The following is a 17,850-nucleotide window of genomic DNA, read 5'->3' on the forward strand; positions in this document are numbered from 1 at the left end:
CTTCATGCTGTCTATGAGCTGTCATGTGTCTGACCACAAGCACTCCTAGCTATGAATTTGCCTTTTGCCTCACAATCTTTTCCCTTTCCTTTCTCGCTGTCTCTCTGCTTCTCAGGGCTGTCCCTTCAAACTCAATGTCTCCTTGCTCCTAGAGATTACTTCGAGAACCACTGATAATTGAATGCACCAGTTAAATGCCTATTAGATAGGTAAAGGGAACATATACCCTCAAGGAGCTCACCCTCAAAGAACTCCTAAGTCTAGAAGGAGATAGAGAATAATTTATCCTTTAAGACTCAGCTCCTCTGGGAAGCCTTCTCTACCCCAAAATGAATAGTGCCTCTTTATATGAGTGCCACCATTATACCTCTGATGCAATGAGAAGTCTTGTACGTCTCCCACCACTGTACTGTGGGCTCGTCAATGGGAGGGCTCCTTGTATCCCTAGCACTTAATCTAGGCCTCGGCACAAAGATGATACTTAATGTTTGTTAAATGAGTGAATGGGTGATACAATCATTCATCCATTCGTTCTTTCATTCGTTGACGAAAACTTTACTGAGCACACATTATGTACAGAGTTCTAGAATGTAAGTTCAAATAAAATAGCTCTTCCATAAAAATAACTCAAAGCTATAATACTAGTACATCAACACTCCTCCCCGGTCCGTGTCCCCAGCCCCCACTCCAAACCTAGGCAGAATCCTTCCCACGGTAAAAGCCTAGCCTTCGCTTGCATTAAGTCCACGCCCCTCCAACTCCAGCTACCTCTCAGCCCTTCGGTTCTACCCTAGGACCCCCAGCTAATAATCTCAAATCTTAAAACCCCCGCCGGCTTCTCCCCCTGTCCTCCATCTCCACTCTTGAAGTCACTGCAAGTCTTCTACCCCCACGACTGCCTCTTAGTCCCCGAGTCCAGGGTACCTCTGATTTCCCTCTCCGCGCACCCGCCGCTCAGTTAGCTCCTTTCCCTCTCAGGATCCCGTCTCGCCTAGGACCCCCATCCCCAATGCCTCCCCTCCGCTCCCTTCAGTTCAGGTTGAGCCTCTTCTCTCCTCGACTCTTAACTCTTGTTACCTCATCCAACTCCCGTTCCCCGGCAGCACCACCTCCAACCTCCACCTCCACGACTGCCGCCATCTTCACAGCTCTCCCCGCCCCCTCGACCCCGAGCGAGCCAGCTGCTTCCGCCGCTCAAGTGTGTCTCGCCAATCGGGGGCGCAGGCTCCTGCAAAGGGGCGGGGTACCAGGGCCCGGGAGGCAAAGGGACAGTCTCCCTCCCACTCACTTAAAGGTCAAGGAGTGACGGTTCGCATGCACTTCCAAGCTTCGACGGGGGAGGGTTCCTGAAAAATGAGAGATTAGGCTGGTATTATTTTCAGGGTATATATTTCACCAATTCTCCCTTTTGGAGAGCCAAATAGAAGGGTCCCTAAACCGTCAACATTCGCGACGCTCCCCCCGGGTTCCAAGGAATGAAGCGTGGAGGCTGAGGAATACAGCTCCCAGAATGCATAGAATCTGACCCGGAAGTTTAAATTACGCCCTCCCAACAAAAGATTTGTAGGGACTAAAAATATACATAAAACACACGCATGTATTTTACTGGCTATAGCGCATGCCTTCTTGCCTCGGTGGGGGTCAGTTTTCAGAAACATCGTTTCTTGAGGCCCCGAAACGAATTCCCAGGCTTCGGGAGGCGGAAGAGTGATGCTCCGGGTCAGAAGGCGGAGGTCAGAAGGCTGAATTGGCGGGACAACGGGTTACCGGTACGCGAGCTGAGGCAGCGGTGGCTCTTGGAGGTCCAGTGTCCTGGGTGAGGGGCGATAGGGGTTGTTGATGGGGAGGGAAGTGTCCATAAAGGGAGGAGGGTGGCCATCAAGGAAGTGGACGGAACGGAGCGTTCGGAGGAGCCGCGGAAGTTGCCTCGCGGCTTAGGCTTCGGAAGCTGAGAACCGAAGAGCCTTGCGTTACCTCCACGGCTTCCAAACCACTTCTTAGGCTCTCATGCCTCATAATCCACTTCACACATCTCGGTACTTTTTCCTACGCTGCATCCTGCGTCCCCAGCTCCTACTTTAACTCAGTTCCTATACACTTTATTCATTGTGCTGCTCCCCAATTTACAGCTTTATAAACGCATTTCCAGCACCCTGTTATTTGTACATCTGGACCTGACACCTTGCAAGCCTGTGGTCCCTGCTTACACGCCCTCTGGATGTCCCCGCTGGGTCTATTTGGTGATTAGGGCTGGGATGACAGTCATCTTTATTTGGGGGCTAACAAGAAATTAAGGGTAATATTTTCGTCATCTACAGGCACCTCTAACATATGGGAATATTTTATTATGCGAAACTTACTATAAAGAATATTATATACACTGTACACCCATCACCGCAAATTAACTATTGACATCATGACCTATTTGTCTCATTTTTTAAGAAGAGAAAATAATACAGATAAAAGTTGAACTTACCTGTGTCTTCTACTCAGCCCCATTACCCTTTCATCCTCCCCAGAAGTAACTCTTACCATGATTAGCTGTATATTCTCCCAGTCCTTTGAAAAAAAATTATGTATTCACAGACAATTTGTGTTTTAATGAACACGAATGTATCATCCTATAACTTACTCTTTCACCATTATCTTTTGAAGACTGTCTTTGTTTCTGTATATTTACATCTAATTTGCTCCTTTTAATTGTTAGGTAGTATTCCATTGTATGACATAACTTTTTATTTCTTCCTAAACTAATGGACATTATAGTTTTATGGGTTTTGCTGTTAGAAACATTGTATGTGTCTTTTTGTGCACATGGGAGGCCATGTAAAGCTTCACTGTTCAAATTAACTACTAGCCACTTGGCTTTCTTGAAATGCAGCTAGTCAGACTTATTATTCCCCATATTATTGTAAATCGTTTATATTGTAGACTTTTAAATTTTTTCCAGTCTTAGAAGAAGAGGTATTTGCAATTTCTTTATTATCAGCGAGGCTAAGAATTTTTTGAATGGGCTTTATAGTCATTCAAATGTCATCTGTGAATTTTAAATATATATATCATCTCTCCAGTTTTCTATTGGACTGCTTGCCCCATTCTTACTGATTTGTAGTATTTAAGAAAATATATTCTGAATACTATCCAAGTTTATGTGTTGCAGATATCTTCTTTCAGCCAGTCATTTGTATTTTAGCCCTGTTTGTGATACCTGAAAGTATTTTTTATGTTTCTATCTTTGACCCATTTGAATATAATTTTTTAAACATGTTATGAGGTAAGGATCTACTTTTATTTTTCTTCACATTGTAAATCAGTTTTCTGAACACTATTACTTCATCTTTTTCTTACATAATCATGATTCTGTTGTGTCTCATAATCAACTTAACAGGTTGTAAATTTCCATTTACAAAAGGCTGCTTCTGGAATCGATTTGCTTGTTTCTGTAGACAGTATGTTTTAATTACAATGGCTTTGTAAATTTTTTTAAAGGAGTTGAACCCCACCTCTTTGATCTATCTTTTTTTTTATATCATTAATCTACAATTACATGAGCAACATTATGTTTACTAGACTCCCCCATCATCAAGTGCCCCCTACATACCCCATTACAGTCACTGTCCATCAGCATAAGATGCTACAGAATCACTACTTGTCTTCTTTGTGTTGTACAGCCCTCCCAGTGCCCCCATACACATTATGTCTGCCAATAGTAGTGCCCCTTTTTTTCCCCTTATCCCTCCCCACCCGTCCTCCCTAGTCCCTTTCCCTTTGGTAACTGTTAGTTCATTCTTGGGTTCTGTGATTCTGCTGCTGTTTTGTTCCTTCAGTTTTTTTCTTATACTCCACAGATGAGTGAAATCATTTGATATTTGTCTTTTTCCGTGATCTATCTTTTTAGAATTGTCTTGGCAATTGGTGGTCCATTATTAATTGATGAGTTTGTCATGTTTGCCAGAAACTTCTGCTGAAAAATTCTGACTAGAAGCATATTGACTTAATAAACTACTCTTTTCAATGGCTATTTATGCCAACTGTGTTTCAGTAGCTCTTTGAGGTATGGGGAGGTGATGAACATGTCAAAAATCCATATCCTCCAAAAGCTCTCTACTTACTGGGAAGACACACAGCCATTGCCAAAACAAGCCATTGCCAAAAAAAGAACAAGAGCATATGCAAGGACAGGGAGATCAGAGAGAACTTAATCCTTGGAGAACTACAAGCAATTTGATAGATGTTGATCCCATGAAAAAGATGTGTATGTCTTATCACTGTGTATCCAGCACCACAGTACAGTGTCTGGTACCTACTAGACACCCCCTAAAACACTAAGTGAAATATCCAGGATTAACATATTCAGGGTTCCCAAGCCTAGAGTGTAGTTTTAGAGCTGGCTAAGTCAAACATCTATAAGTTAGTGATGAGAGATGAAGGAGTTTCCACATCAGATCACAAGTGTATACTGGGAGTTTATCCAAAACAGAGATCGTATCTTATTTACCTCTATATCTCCAATATCTAGTAGAGTAAGAAGAACTGCTGTTAATGTTGAGTGAGTTCCTATAATGGGAATAATCAGCTCACTTAATCTGGAGTCCTAGAGAGGTGACTCAGGACTCATCCTGCATTCTCTCTTTGAAGCCTGAGCACTGTGACCTGTGAGGAATGCTTGACCTTTGGATGGAGTTCACTAAGTGTTACTGCTATGGCAGCAGTCTAAGCCTTTTGAGCACTCCATGACTACTGATCCTTTGGGGCTCAATTTTTATGGTCATTCATTCAACAGACATTTGCTAATCTGGGACTGTATGTTTCTCCTTACATTGAGGATACAGAAATGAATCAAACATGAAGCCTGTCCTTCAAGACCTTACAACTGGTTGAGGGACAAAAGATCATTGTAACAAGAATTGAGAGGATGAAGCTATCACCTTGAGCTGGTTGAGCAGAATGGAGATGAAATTTGAGCATCAAATATGCATTTAATTTGGCAAGTGGGAAAAGGAAAGAGCATTTCAAACCAAGGCAATGGCATAAGCAGTCTTGGAGGGGAGAAATTTTCTTTTTGGTGGGAATGAGGCAAGAAGACCATTAAAGCCAGGTATATGCTAGGGGTCATGGGCTCATTTTCAGAGGCCAGGTTGGTAACGAAACATGGGTAAAAGGGCAGCATATAAATATTTGGAGAGAGATCCCACCTAAAGACATTCAGACAACACTGAAACATCTCTGCCAAGGAATTGTTGAAGGTAGGTGAGGGATGCGTGAGAGTTCATTATACTAATATGTATATTTTGCATGTATTACAAGTTTTTGCAAGAAATTTAGCAAAAGAAAAGTACAAATACCCATATAAACTTTTAAGATTAAATAAAATGATGATTAGGTAAAATACATCCTCTGATAAAAGGATAGTAGGAGATGAAGCAGGAAATGTGGAGATCTACATTACAGATGTTTTGAGGAGCCAAGCTGAATTGATATTGAGTATCTACTATGTAGCAAGGGATTTGCATTCATCAGTGAGCCACTTCTGGTTTTTAGTAGAGGAGTAACTTAATGAAAAGCTAATTTAGGAAGAGTCATTTTATGGAAAGAAGAAAACGAGGCTTGTGTCATTTGTGGGACACTTGTATATCTTTACTATGTGCTAGAATCTACAGATCAAAAGATGAATGATTTAAGGCACAATTCATGCCCTTGAATCTCACATACATACAAATCCAATGTTAACATCTGAATGTACTATTTTGTACTTGCTTCCCTGTTGCCCTGTGGTTGCATTCCAATTGTTTGCCGTTTGTTGAAATTTCTCCAGCTGGTCCAAATCTGCTCCCTGCCTGCCACCACGCTAACCCACCATGGTCATCAGAAACATCTGACTGACTGACCTCTGTAAAGAACTCCTGTTGCCAGAGGAACAGCCATGGCTAGTTCATTTTTCTTCTGTTCTTTTTCAGGGGTATCACAAGGATTCTTTCTCTTCTGGAAGCTGATGGGACCAAAACATAGGTAGTGCCAAAGTGGTGACAGAAGAAATCTCAGGAGGAAGCATTTTGCCTTGTGCTCATAATAGCTGCTGGGCCACCATGGCTCCTGTGAAGATTAGCCACGTGATATCATTTTCCTCTCAGGTATATTAGTTAGCAGGCATGATTCTTGGTGACTGAAAGGAACAGGAAAAGTAGGAGACTTGGCTCCACTTCCAGGAAACTTCCAATCAAATAGAAGAGACATTATGCCTTTGGGAAACCAAAGTCAAAGGGGGGAAAACAGCTCTTGCCTTCAGGTTATTCCCGGGGCAATGCAGGGTGCATAAAAAAAAGTGTTTCCAGGAATTAAAGAAGGAAACAACCTAAGGATTACATCCTTAGTTTGGAGGGACCTGGCAAAGCTACAGGCCCAAAATCTGTAGCAGGGTCCCTAGAATTACTATTGAGTCATTCTGTCATTGAGAGTAGGCCAGGACACTCAAGGTCACTCCTGACCTGTAAGGATGTTACCACCACCATCAAAGGTGATCTCAGCCTTCCCTAAAATTCCACTTTCAGGAAATCCCAATTGATTAGAGCTACATGTCAGGCCTTGGCCCCAGGACTGGTCAGTGTGGTGATTTTTAGGGATTTTCCACCCTTTCCTCTGCTGTCATTTCTCTATCCATTTACCCCTTCTCCCTGCTCTTCCCCTTCTGGTACCTTAGTCTTCCTCAAGGGGTGCCATTGGCATTTTGGGCGGGATAACCCTTTTCATAGCAGTATTGTCTACACGGTGAGATACTTAGCATCAGTGGCCTCTAGACCCCGTGACAATAATGCTTCCTAGTTATGACAACCAAAAATATACCCACACATTTCAGAAAGACCCACAGTCTTTAGAAACTACTATATCAACTCCTCTTAAGTGAAATAAAATAATACTTACCCACATCCTCCTATATTGTTAGCCTAAACGGTTGTGTTCATAGACTCAGCCTTATAAAATGCTAAAGAATATTAACTGTTTTCTAATATTATGGTTTTCAAATTGTACTCTGGAAACCCACTTCTAGAAGTTGAAGGGAGATGGGACAAGTGTGTTTCTAAGCCCCCCAACCTCTGCTTTAACCAGAGCTCTGCTTTTATTTGTTAAAAAAATATAGAGACACATAGACACACACACACCCCTTAGTGTAAGATTTCAGTTACAAGGAAGGGTCTATTGCTAAAACAAAAAACAGGATTGAAAACCATGAGTCTGATATCCTCCCCTTATGGATGAAAAAAATTTAGACCCAGAGAGAGAAAACAGTTTGCACAAGACCTTTCCACCAAAAAATACCTGGCTGTAGGTTACAACTGAGAAATTCTATCTCAGCATTGCTATTGTTGCCCTTGAGCAAATCATTTTATTTTTAACTATTAGTTATAAACTTAGAATAAAAATCTTTGCCTGTCATATCTCATTGGGTTATTCTGAAGATAAATAAATGTCTGTCAAAGCACCTTATAAATGAAAACAAATAGTACAATGTAGTGGGTGGTTAAAAGCTCTGGATTCAGAAATCTGGGATTTCTGACTTTGGTTGGTTATTTGGCCTTGTGGCCTTAGGTAAGTTTCTGAACCTAAGCTTCAGTTTATTGTTCTGTTAACTAAGAAATGGTAATAGCAATCACCTAACATTGTTATGAACATTAAATGAGATAGTCTGGTGAATGAAGAAGAGGTAAATGGTATCTATAAATCCTTGGCACATGATAGCTGTATTCCTGTGGACTCCGTCTGGTGCCTTTTCTAACACATTTGGGTGCGGGTGCCCGGAGAGGTTTGGGAGTGTAGAGAACCCTCAAGCATAGGCATCTTTTTTTCTCTTGGACTCAATGAGGTTTTTTATTTTCTCCTTTCTCTTATTTAGGATCGCAAGTATCCTGTGGAGAATTTGCTGAACCCAGACAGTCAAAGGGGACCTTGGCTCAGCTGCCCTCAGGATAAGAGTGGGCAGCTAAAAGTAGAACTACAGCTGGAGAGGGCAGTGCCCATTGGCTACATTGATGTGGGTGAGTTCTCTGGAGCCTAGGAGAACTTCTGTGGGAGAACACAGGAATAATAGTCCCCTCCAAATGCTTCACCAAAATACCTCAATTCAGTCTGACTGAGCAGCCTTCATAAAATAAGTCCTACCTGGTAGGAAGGGGGAGATATGGCCCTTGCCCTTGGGGCAAATATGTGTTGTTGACAAACTCTTCCATCCACATAGACTACAATGTGAAAGGCACTTCTTGAATTATGCAGTGTACCTGCCCTTTGATCTCAGTGATCTGGGTGAAGCCTAAAGAGATTGACATAATTATAAATTCCAATAAATAGAATCTGTATACACCTCTAAATATCGATGTCCCAAGCATGCTGGGAGTTGAATTGTGCAAGCTAATCCAGGAAAGGCTCCATAGGAATTAATGAGAGGTTAGCCTTAGAAGTCTCTGGACTAGAAAACCAAAAAAGACCATTGGTCTTAGCTCTGCCAGAACAGAGAGATGTCAGGCTTGTTAGCAAGGATTTGAGACAGAGTTTAGCACTGCCAGCCAGAGCCAGACAACAGGGAAGCAGCAAGTCTCTGTAGTGAGGAAGAGGTTTCTGGCTGGGAGGAACACAGTGAACCTTCACACTGTCATGTGATGCCTCATCCCACTTCAGTTACTGGCTCACTATGTTGCTTGACCTTTCAGGGCTTCCAACTAGCTTTAGAATGGAGGAATGTCCTCTGCCCACCTGATTCCCTTGTGTGCATTCAGGGGAGCCCCTATCATCCCATCACCCTTATCCTTCTCTCAACCTTTTGTCCCCAGGAAACTGTGGCTGTGCTTTCCTGCAAATTGATGTGGGCCGTTCCTCCTGGTCCCTGGACAGACCTTTTGTCACCCTGCTCCCTGCAACCATGCTAATGTCCTTAGCTGATTCAAAGCAAGGGACAAACCGCTCAGGAGTGCGCATGTTTAAAGATGGTAAGGCAGAAGCAGAAATGGGAGAGACTGAGAGTGATTGTAAGAGAAATGCAGTTTTACAGAGGGCTGTAAGAGCCGTTAGGTGTATATGGTGGGAGGGAGCCCTGCAGGGGCATAGTTATATCTTTTGGGGAGGTAGGGTGGTTAACAAGTGAACAACTATGTGGTATATTTGTGGTTTGAATTCTCCACGATGAGAATGCATAACTGCTGGGGATATTTATGAGCTATAATTTATATTTGCACATAATATGGGATGTGGTGAAGCCTGATGTAGAACCCATGTTTAATTAGTGTGTTTCTGTTTGTATAAATGTAGGTAAGTGGGAGTATAAGAACTTGTGTAGGGTAAATGTTGATACAAACGGTCATAGTTACATAGCTGTTTGTGGTTCCTCAATTCTGATCTGTGCAATTCTTTGTGTTCACTGGGCACTACAGAAGAAATGTAAGATCTGATTCCTGACCTCTAGGGATTTACAGTCTAGTAAGGATTTCTCTGCATTTAAGCTGGAGATATTTGTAATGTGATGGAAGAGTGATGTGGGAGGGGCAGATGAAGTGCTGCTAGATGGTGCTGGGAATTGAGGGTGAGAAGGATCTGTAGTATTGTGTTGTGATACTGCACATGAGTGTGTTGGGCCTGCAGTGGTGAGCAGCAGGTTGCAGGCTCATGGCCTAGGAAGAGTAGAGGTAGCTCAGCCAAGTCACTGGGCATGTGGTCACCTCAGACCCCAACCCTACAGATACCTCCTATTAAAATGAGACATTGTAAGTTCCTGGGAGAGGTGTAGAATGAGGATGTACTCATGCTGGGGACAGTGTGGACCTGTTGCAAGAGAAGCCATGGTGGAAGGCAAGGCATTCAGTCTTCTCCACAAGTGGAAGGCCCTGACTGGGGCCTGGCACTGCCCAGCCCTGAGCACCAAGGCCCGAGGGGTCAGTTATGATGACCTCCATTCTTCTATGTGTTGGCTTTTACTCTATCTAGACCTTATCTTTTCTATTCTCTCCTTAGTATTGACCTTCTCTTCCTTTCTCCTCGCACACATGCTTTCTCTTTCATTTTCTTTCTCTTTTCCTTGAGATGATTTCCTGGCTCCAGCCTCAGGTGAGTCATGGGATCGACTCCGCCTGACCTGTTCCCAACCCTTCACACGTCATCAGTCCTTTGGCCTGGCCTTCCTGCGGGTGTGTTCCTCTCTGGATTCCTTAGATGAACCTGTGGTGGGTCCCTCAGCCCTAGTGAGCTCTGGGCTGAGCCAGGTATGTATGACTGGATCATGGACTTAATATTTTCCCACCCTTTTCAGTTTCTGGTTAGGAAGCTGGCACTTGAATGAAGGAAGACACACACACACACACATACACTCAAATACAAACATAAATGGACCTGCTACCCTTTCTCACAGGTAGGAGTGAATGCCTCTCCTTCCCTTTCACACATGGGAGATGCAAGCGAGTGAGCCTTCAGTACAGTACACACAGAGCCATTGGACTATTTCTTATTTAGCCAATGAAATTCTTTTTGGATTCAAACTTCAGGGCTATACCTTTAATCAGACTTTTCTTTCCCAGCACCATAAAAGTCCAGGGCTCACTTATAGTCCCTCTGTCATTGTTGTTCCCTGACCCGCCTGCCTAGCAAAGCCAGTTATATTTTCAGATCTGTGCTCTGCAGATTCCTTTGTTCCTCTGCTTTCTCTCTCTGTACAACACACTATACTCCAAAGAGATGTATAGGTATAGATAGATAGGAATTTGGTCAGTTTACATCCCCTTTTCTCAGCCATTTTTCTAGGTATTTTTTCTTCCTACCTATTCTAATTCTTCCTGCTTTCTTGTCACTGGTATCCCCATTCATCTTTCCAAGGCAGTACCTTCCACCAGAATTCACACACAAATATGAATATCTAATCACACAAAGCCAGAGTCATAGAATTCTAGAGATGAAAAAATACTTAGAGATCATCAAGCTGCAACCACCTCATTTTATATCTCAGGGACACTTATATATTCAAATTCACACAGGCACAGTACAGTAGGGACTGGAAATCAGGTTTCCTGTCATTAAGCCACAGTGCTCCCTATGCACACAGTACATTTTTAGAAGCTTCAAACATCTGACATAAAGCAAAATAATTTCGATTCCCAGGAGCGAACCTCACAGGTATCAGTCCTGTTGAAGTTACTGAAAAAAAGAAGAGACTGGGCTTTGGGAAGAGAAAATGGAGTTAGAACAGAAGAGAAGTAGATGTTTTGTAGTAAAGCCTTGGGAAAGACCAGCGCTGAGACAAAGTAAAGTTTGGTCTGAGATTTACTCTTCCATTGTGAGAAGGTCTAGAAAATGCAAAAGTAGCAGTGGAAGCATTTCAGTGTGTTCTGCTGGGTATCGCAGTGCTAGGAGCTAACATGAACGGAGCTAGGGCTCTGTGACCCTAGCTGTTCGGTAAGTGGAAGCTCTGTGGGATTAGGGACCTGTTTGTCTTGTTCCAAAATGCATTCCTGGCAGCTAGAACAGTGCCTAGAACAAAGTAGGCTTTTAGTATAAATGTTCATTATATAAATGACCTTCAGAGGGGAGTTGTAGATAGGGTCACCATAAAATTTATCATACAAACTGAGACACTTTGAGAACAAGAAGGAGTGCTATTAGTAACTATAACGAGACAACAGATGTAAAGTAGGATTGTTCTAGGCAAACTAGCACATATGGTCTCCTTATCTTAATTATAGGATAAATAAGAGCTTCCGAGAGTCTCTAGCTTTTGGCTCTAAATTACTCCATACCTTTAGGACCACAGTGGGGTCAAGGAAGAAGGGAGTCAGCAACTCCAGGGCCATGTCAGAAAGTCACTGAGCATCGACTACAAAGTGAAACATACTGCAGGTATCTCAGTGAAACCACACAGAAAGGAGATCCTGAAACAATCCTAAAAGAGAGGGTTGATGTGTGGAAAGAAATTGATGGCACTCAACTTTATCATTTAAGATGTCTGAAATGCATAAGCTTTTAAAAAAATGTGTCATTTTAATAGCTTGGTATAGTGAAAGCAAAACATAAGGGCTTTTAACCCTATGAAATAGGGTCTTTTATGATAACCAATTTTCTAGTAAGGAAACAAACAAAAAGTTAGTGGGAAGTCCCAGGTCACAGTACTAAATAAGTCTTGGGGTGGATTTCAACCCAAACACCTGACTCCACTTTGCCTATGCTTGGGACCTCAACTGCTAATGATTAATCTCATGTAGAGTTAAGGTTAAATAAACCATCTCTACACACCCTTCCAGTTACTCTTTCTATGAGTAACATTTATGAGACAAGGTAAAGAAAAAATAAAAACCCTAGAAAATTAAATAAAATATTTCAAGACTGGTACTAGTCCAAGATGAGATTGTAATGGCAATCAGAAAATATTAACAGTAAATGTGAATAAAAATACTACTTCTCAAACTTGCAGAATGAGGCTAAAGTCATGCTTTCCAAGAAAGATATTTACCTTTATAAGAATGTGAGATAAAAAAACAGAATCAGGTCTATCTAAGATAGAAGAATCAGAAAAGATTATTTCTAAAAGGGAAATAGCCCACAAATGAATCAATGCAGATAAATTGCATTTTGACAAAGAATTAAGAAACTGTAGCATACTGTATAAGTCTATTGCATGGTTATTGCACATAAACATTTTTAGAGTTAGAAGTAGAGAAGTTTGTAAAATGTATGTGGCTAATGCTAGAAAGAGATGTGATCTCTATACACTTATATACATACACATCTCTTTATAGATGACTAGAAATGGTAGCTAAAATTGGTAGGTTTTTAATTCAGGTGAACAAAATTGTTTATAAAATAAATCGCACCGGAATTTAAAAAGTATTATTAAGCACTATATAGAAGAGAAAAATGTCCCCAAATAACTCAAAATAGAACCATTTTAAAATACAAAGAAACATATAATTTGTTCTCTCACATAGGTGTTTAAAGAGAAATGAGTAATTTTTTAGTTTTGTACCTATATGAATCAAATTTATGTATGTACAGTTTTTTTTAATGTATGTGTGTGTGTGTGTGTACACTTTCAAAAGTTTGCACATGGTGTGTGTGTGTGTGTGTGTATACTTTCAAAAGTTTGCACATGGTATCAGTCCCATTGCCATTTTTCCCAACAGTATGTATTCTTTTATCCCAGGTCTTTCAGGATCATGACAAAACCTTAGCTTTGGGGAGCTAAGCATACAAAATCACCAAGTCTTAGAGCTGAAGGAGAGTGTACACAACACAAGTGAAGTTATTACCTACATGTTAATGCAGATATATTCATTGACTAAGCTGAAATTCTGGTTTGGGAGGATCCCTGGCACTAGGTGGCAGTGTCCCCTGGTGGTGTGTTTCTGTATTTCATATTTCTCCATTTTCTTCTCAGGCTTCTTCTGATGCTCAGGAGTCTGGTCCCAGCCCCTGGTTGACTAATCCTTCCATTCGAAGGACATTCTTCCCAGATCCCCAAAGGTACATAGCTGCCAGAATGGAGGCCTCTCAGCCACTTATCAGTTCTTACTCCTGAAAGTGGAAGGCTACCAAGTTGCTCACAGGCACACAAGCCCTGTCTGGGTTCCCCCAATTAATCACAAACTCTAGGCTTAGCCTTCTCAAACTAGCTTTCTTGCTTAGTTGCTACTGACTTGGGTGAGCTAAATGGAATCTCTGTTCTGAGTGAAACCAAGTATTCTCTGTTTTTCTACAGGAGCACCAAAGAAATTTCAGAACTTAGGAATATCCTAAAGCAGCTGCAGCCAGGGACTTTGGGGCGTTCAGCCCATATGGTGCTTTCAGCTGCCCGCCGGGCGCCTCCAGCCAGTGTGGCAAGCCCAAAAAACAACCATGCAGAACCAGGTCCCAGTAATCCAGGCAGCACAGGTGAGGCCCCATGGCTTACCTTTGACTCCTTACTCTCCCTAACACCATCTTTCCTCCTTGAATCCCCCACTGCTATACAAGGATGGCTCACAAATGGGCTGTTGTGGGAGAAAAGATAATTGTCAGTGTCTTGTTACCAGAGAGAAGTCAATATGGCATAGCAGTTGAAAGAGTACTGGTCTAGGAATCAGGAATCCTTATCTCTTTGGGCCATAATTACCTCATCTTCAAAGCATAGGAATTAAGCCAAATGGTATTTAGGCCTCTTGCAATATTAATGTTCCATGATCATCTCAGGACAATTAAGTCAGAGTGCTGGAGTATGGAGCTTATTGGAGAAAGAAGTAGGGGAATAATGTGTTACAATCACAGAGGAAGAAAGGATTAAACATTTTGGAGTTCCTGCTTTGCACCAGACCTGCTAGGTGTTTATACTAACTTTATCCATTTGATTTTCACGGCAAACTTACAAAATAGATCCTATTATACTCATGCTACAACCAAATCAGAGGTTCAGAGAGAGAAATATTCTGAGTCACCTATAGCATCTTACTACGCTGATAGACAGTGACTGCAATGGGGTTGGGGGGGCACTTGATAATATGGGTGAATGTTGAAACCACAATGTTGCTCATGTGAAACCTTCATAAGATTGTATATCAATGATAACCTTAATTTTTAAAAAATTCTCAGTCACACAGCTAGTAAGTGGCAGAGCCAGGATTTGAATCTGAGATCTTGTTCTTTTCACTATTCTAGATAGCAAGAGAGAGAAAACAAGTAGAGTTCTCATTTAAAACCCTTGGTTTCACTTATTGCTTCATTGGGAAAATACTTTAAAAGAAAATGGTTTATCTCTCAAAGAACTGAACAAATGAGTGAAATAATAAGTATGTAATATGATTGCAGAAATAGGGTACATTGGATATTCTTGTATAACAAATTACTGCAAAACTTAGTGGCTTAAAACAATAATATCTCACAGTTTCTCATGGTTGGAAATGTGGATGTGGCTTAACTGGGTTGTCTGGATCTGGATCTATCACAAGGTTGCCATCATCACAAGGCTCAGCTGGAAAGGATTTGCTCCCTAGCTTGCTCACATGGTTGTTGGTAGGCTCAGTTCCTCATGGGCTGTTGGTCTGAGGCATCGCTCAGTTCCTTTGCCATGAGAGCTTCTACATAGAGCTTCTCACAGTGTGGAAGTTTACTTCATCAGAGTGAGCAAGCTGGAGGGCAGGAGAGAAAGTGCCAGCAAGAAAGAAGTCAGTCTTTTGTAACCTAATCATAGAAGTCACATCCCACCACTTTTGCCATATTCTGTTTGTTAGAAGCAAATTACTAGGTCCTACCCACACTCAAGGGAAGGCATGAATACCAGGAGGCAGGAATCAATAGAAATCATTTCAGATGCTGCCTTTTTCATAAGGAAGGATGTAGTTTATTATTTTAAGAAATGGAGACTAGAAAGAAAACTAACAGGCTGGGCACTGGAGCTATGAAAGCACTTTGAAATATATTAAGTACTATATAAAGTACTTCATAAATTCAGAATAGCTAGACAAATCGTTCTTGGTTTTGTTACCACTCAATTGTCAGATAATTTTTGAACATCTGTGTGTGTGAGGCTCTGTGCTAGGCACCAGGTATACCACAGTAAATGAAATAGCAATATTCCTACCCAGTGGAGAGATGAGTCCATGTTCCACAGGAAATCTGAAACCTAAACTGTGATAAATACTTCAAAGGCAAAGCATAATAAGATGACCAGATTTAGAGAATCCAAGGACAGTGCCTCACAGGAATTAGCATTTCATTTAAGACTTGAAGAGCAAGAAAGAATTAACCAGGCAAAGAAAATAGAAAGAATAGTCTTAAAAGAAGGAACATCATGTGTGGAGGCCCTTTTGTTAATGAGCTAGATTTAATGAGTGTTTCTAACACAGAGCCCAGACCAGAGGAGCAAAACTCAGAGAAAGGTATGGGCAGGACGAAGAGACGGAAAATGCAATCCCGTAGGTAAGTAGGTCAACCTGAAAGACCCAGATCACCTCCCCAAACCTTTCTGCCCTTCTGCACCTGTCTTTCTTCCTCCTCTCATGTTTCAGTTAGGTCAAAGAGTACTCTTGCGTCTGGGTCTTGAGCTCATGGTCTGGACCTAGAGGGTAGTAGAGAAAAGATGTCCTTATCCACATATTGTCAAACTTGGAGCTGGGCGAGGAGGTGGCCTTGCTGTGAACCAGAATCTGAAGATGACTACACAGTATCTCATGGACTTCATTAAAACTTAAATCTTTTTCTTCTTCAAAAGACAGCTGTCAGGGAAATAAAAAGACAACTCACAGAATATGTGAGAAAACATTTGTATATTCCATATTTGATAGGGACTTGTATCTAGAATATATAAAGAATCCTTATGACTCAACAATAAACAGATAACCTAATTTTTTAAGTGAACAAAGGATCTGATTAGACTTTTTTCCAAAGAAATGGCCGATAAGCACATGAATTGATGCTCAACATCATAATCCACCAGAGATATGCAAATCAAAACCACAGTGATAACATCACCTCCACTGGGATAGTTATAATCAAAAAGACATAAAAAGTGTTGGTGAAGATGTAGAGAAATTAGAACTCTCATACATTGCTAGTAAGAATGTAAATGGTGCAGCCACCTTTGCAAACAGTTTGGCAGTTTATCAGAAAGCTAAATAGAGTTACCATAACCCAGCAATTCTAGGAATATACCTCAAAAAATTGCTAACAGGTATTCACACAAAAATGTGTAGACAAATGCACATACTGGAAACAACCTAAGTGTCTGTCAACTGATAAATACATAAACAAAATGTGGTATATCCATACAGTAGAATATTATTTGACCAGGAAAAAGAATAATTCATGCTATAACAAAGATGAACCTTGAAAACATGCTAAGTCAGTCACAAAAGACCATGTGTTAATATGATTTAATTCATATGAAATGTCTAGAATAGACAAAACTATAAGGACAGAAAGTAGATTATGGTTGCCAGGGTCTCTGGAGAGAGAGGAATGGGGAGTGACTACCAATGGGTTCAGGGTTTCTATTTAAGCTAATGAAAATGTTCTGGAATTAGATAGTTAAGGTTACACTGTCTTATGACTATACTAAGACCAATGAATATTATACTTTAAAAGAATGAGTTTTATGGGATGTACATTTTTATATCAATTAAAAAATAATTAAAAACCTGGAGGTTAATTTCAGAATAGAATCTCTGTTCTCAGATGTTTGAAGGTTAAATGACTTCCCTCAAGTTTGGATACATCAAGTGGGAAAACCAGGACTACGGGGCTTCTGGCTCTACAACAACCAGTCTACCTCTTCACCCTAACCTGGGGCTCCTTCAGCTCTTCTGGCCTCTTGTTAATAGCTGCTTTTTATTCTTTCTTACAGGTCTTTATCCATCTTGAACTCTCAGCCAAACAAGAAGGAAATAGCAAAGACAGGACAAAGAGAACACCACCGACCCCCAGCCCAAAGCAGTAGGGCCCAGGACAGTGGACAGTGCCCCATTTGTGCAGGTAAGCTGCCTGGGCACAGGTGGTTGTGAGACTAGTAGGCATCCCTTGAGGGAGGAACAGGAGATACAGGAATGCTGCCAGGAAACATGTGAACATAAACTCCTAGCCTCTGTCATCTCTGCAGTTACATACAAGTCTGTATTGAGCACTGCTCACATTGTGTTGGCCATGCTGAAAAAGGGAGGTGGGTCCTGTCCTCAGGAGAAACGTGAAACAAAAAAATATAAAACACCATCAGAGAGGTTCCAGAAATTCCTTCATAACTTTTTCCTCCATGTCCAGATTCTACTTATTCTCTAAGGCCACATTCAAATGGTACTTACTTGCTGAGTCTTCACTGATCCTCTCAGATAATCTCTCCCAGCTGAGCCCTGGCAGCACTCTCTG

At 41.4% G+C, this 17,850-nt stretch overlaps 2 protein-coding genes across 7 annotated transcripts in view; one reads left to right on the forward strand and one right to left on the reverse strand.

Moving 5' to 3' along the window:
* The window catches only part of RNF121 (ring finger protein 121), a 104,171-nt gene extending 102,967 nt beyond the window's left edge, over nt 1-1,204 (reverse strand). For 2 of the 3 annotated variants that reach the window (XR_008999225.1, XM_036904240.2), the window contains exon 1: nt 1,078-1,190. Coding sequence is in view for 2 of the 3 variants with exons in the window: in XM_036904240.2 (XP_036760135.1) it covers nt 1,078-1,140 (63 nt within the window). In the remaining variant the exon portion in view is untranslated. Of the gene's footprint in view, nt 1-1,077 lie in introns of all 3 variants that reach the window. The other variant, XM_036904242.2, reaches the window with a different exon arrangement.
* A 355-nt stretch (nt 1,205-1,559) lies between these two features.
* XNDC1N (XRCC1 N-terminal domain containing 1, N-terminal like) overlaps nt 1,560-17,850 on the forward strand; it is a 36,141-nt gene continuing 19,850 nt past the window's right edge. Inside the window, exons 1-9 of one of the 4 annotated variants that reach the window (XM_036904228.2) lie at nt 1,560-1,816; nt 5,958-6,131; nt 7,889-8,030; nt 8,820-8,975; nt 10,063-10,241; nt 13,400-13,485; nt 13,721-13,893; nt 15,840-15,912; nt 17,336-17,463. In XM_036904228.2, the coding sequence (XP_036760123.2) occupies nt 6,087-6,131; nt 7,889-8,030; nt 8,820-8,975; nt 10,063-10,241; nt 13,400-13,485; nt 13,721-13,893; nt 15,840-15,912; nt 17,336-17,463 (982 nt within the window). In that variant the 5' untranslated portion in view covers nt 1,560-1,816; nt 5,958-6,086. The remainder of the gene's footprint in view (nt 1,817-5,957; nt 6,132-7,888; nt 8,031-8,819; nt 8,976-10,062; nt 10,242-13,399; nt 13,486-13,720; nt 13,894-15,839; nt 15,913-17,335; nt 17,464-17,850) is intronic. The other 3 variants (XM_036904225.2, XM_036904227.2, XR_008999224.1) reach the window with 3 other exon arrangements.

The sequence above is a fragment of the Manis pentadactyla genome, chromosome 9, assembly GCF_030020395.1.
Source record: "Manis pentadactyla isolate mManPen7 chromosome 9, mManPen7.hap1, whole genome shotgun sequence".
Classification (NCBI taxonomy): Eukaryota; Metazoa; Chordata; class Mammalia; order Pholidota; family Manidae; genus Manis; species Manis pentadactyla.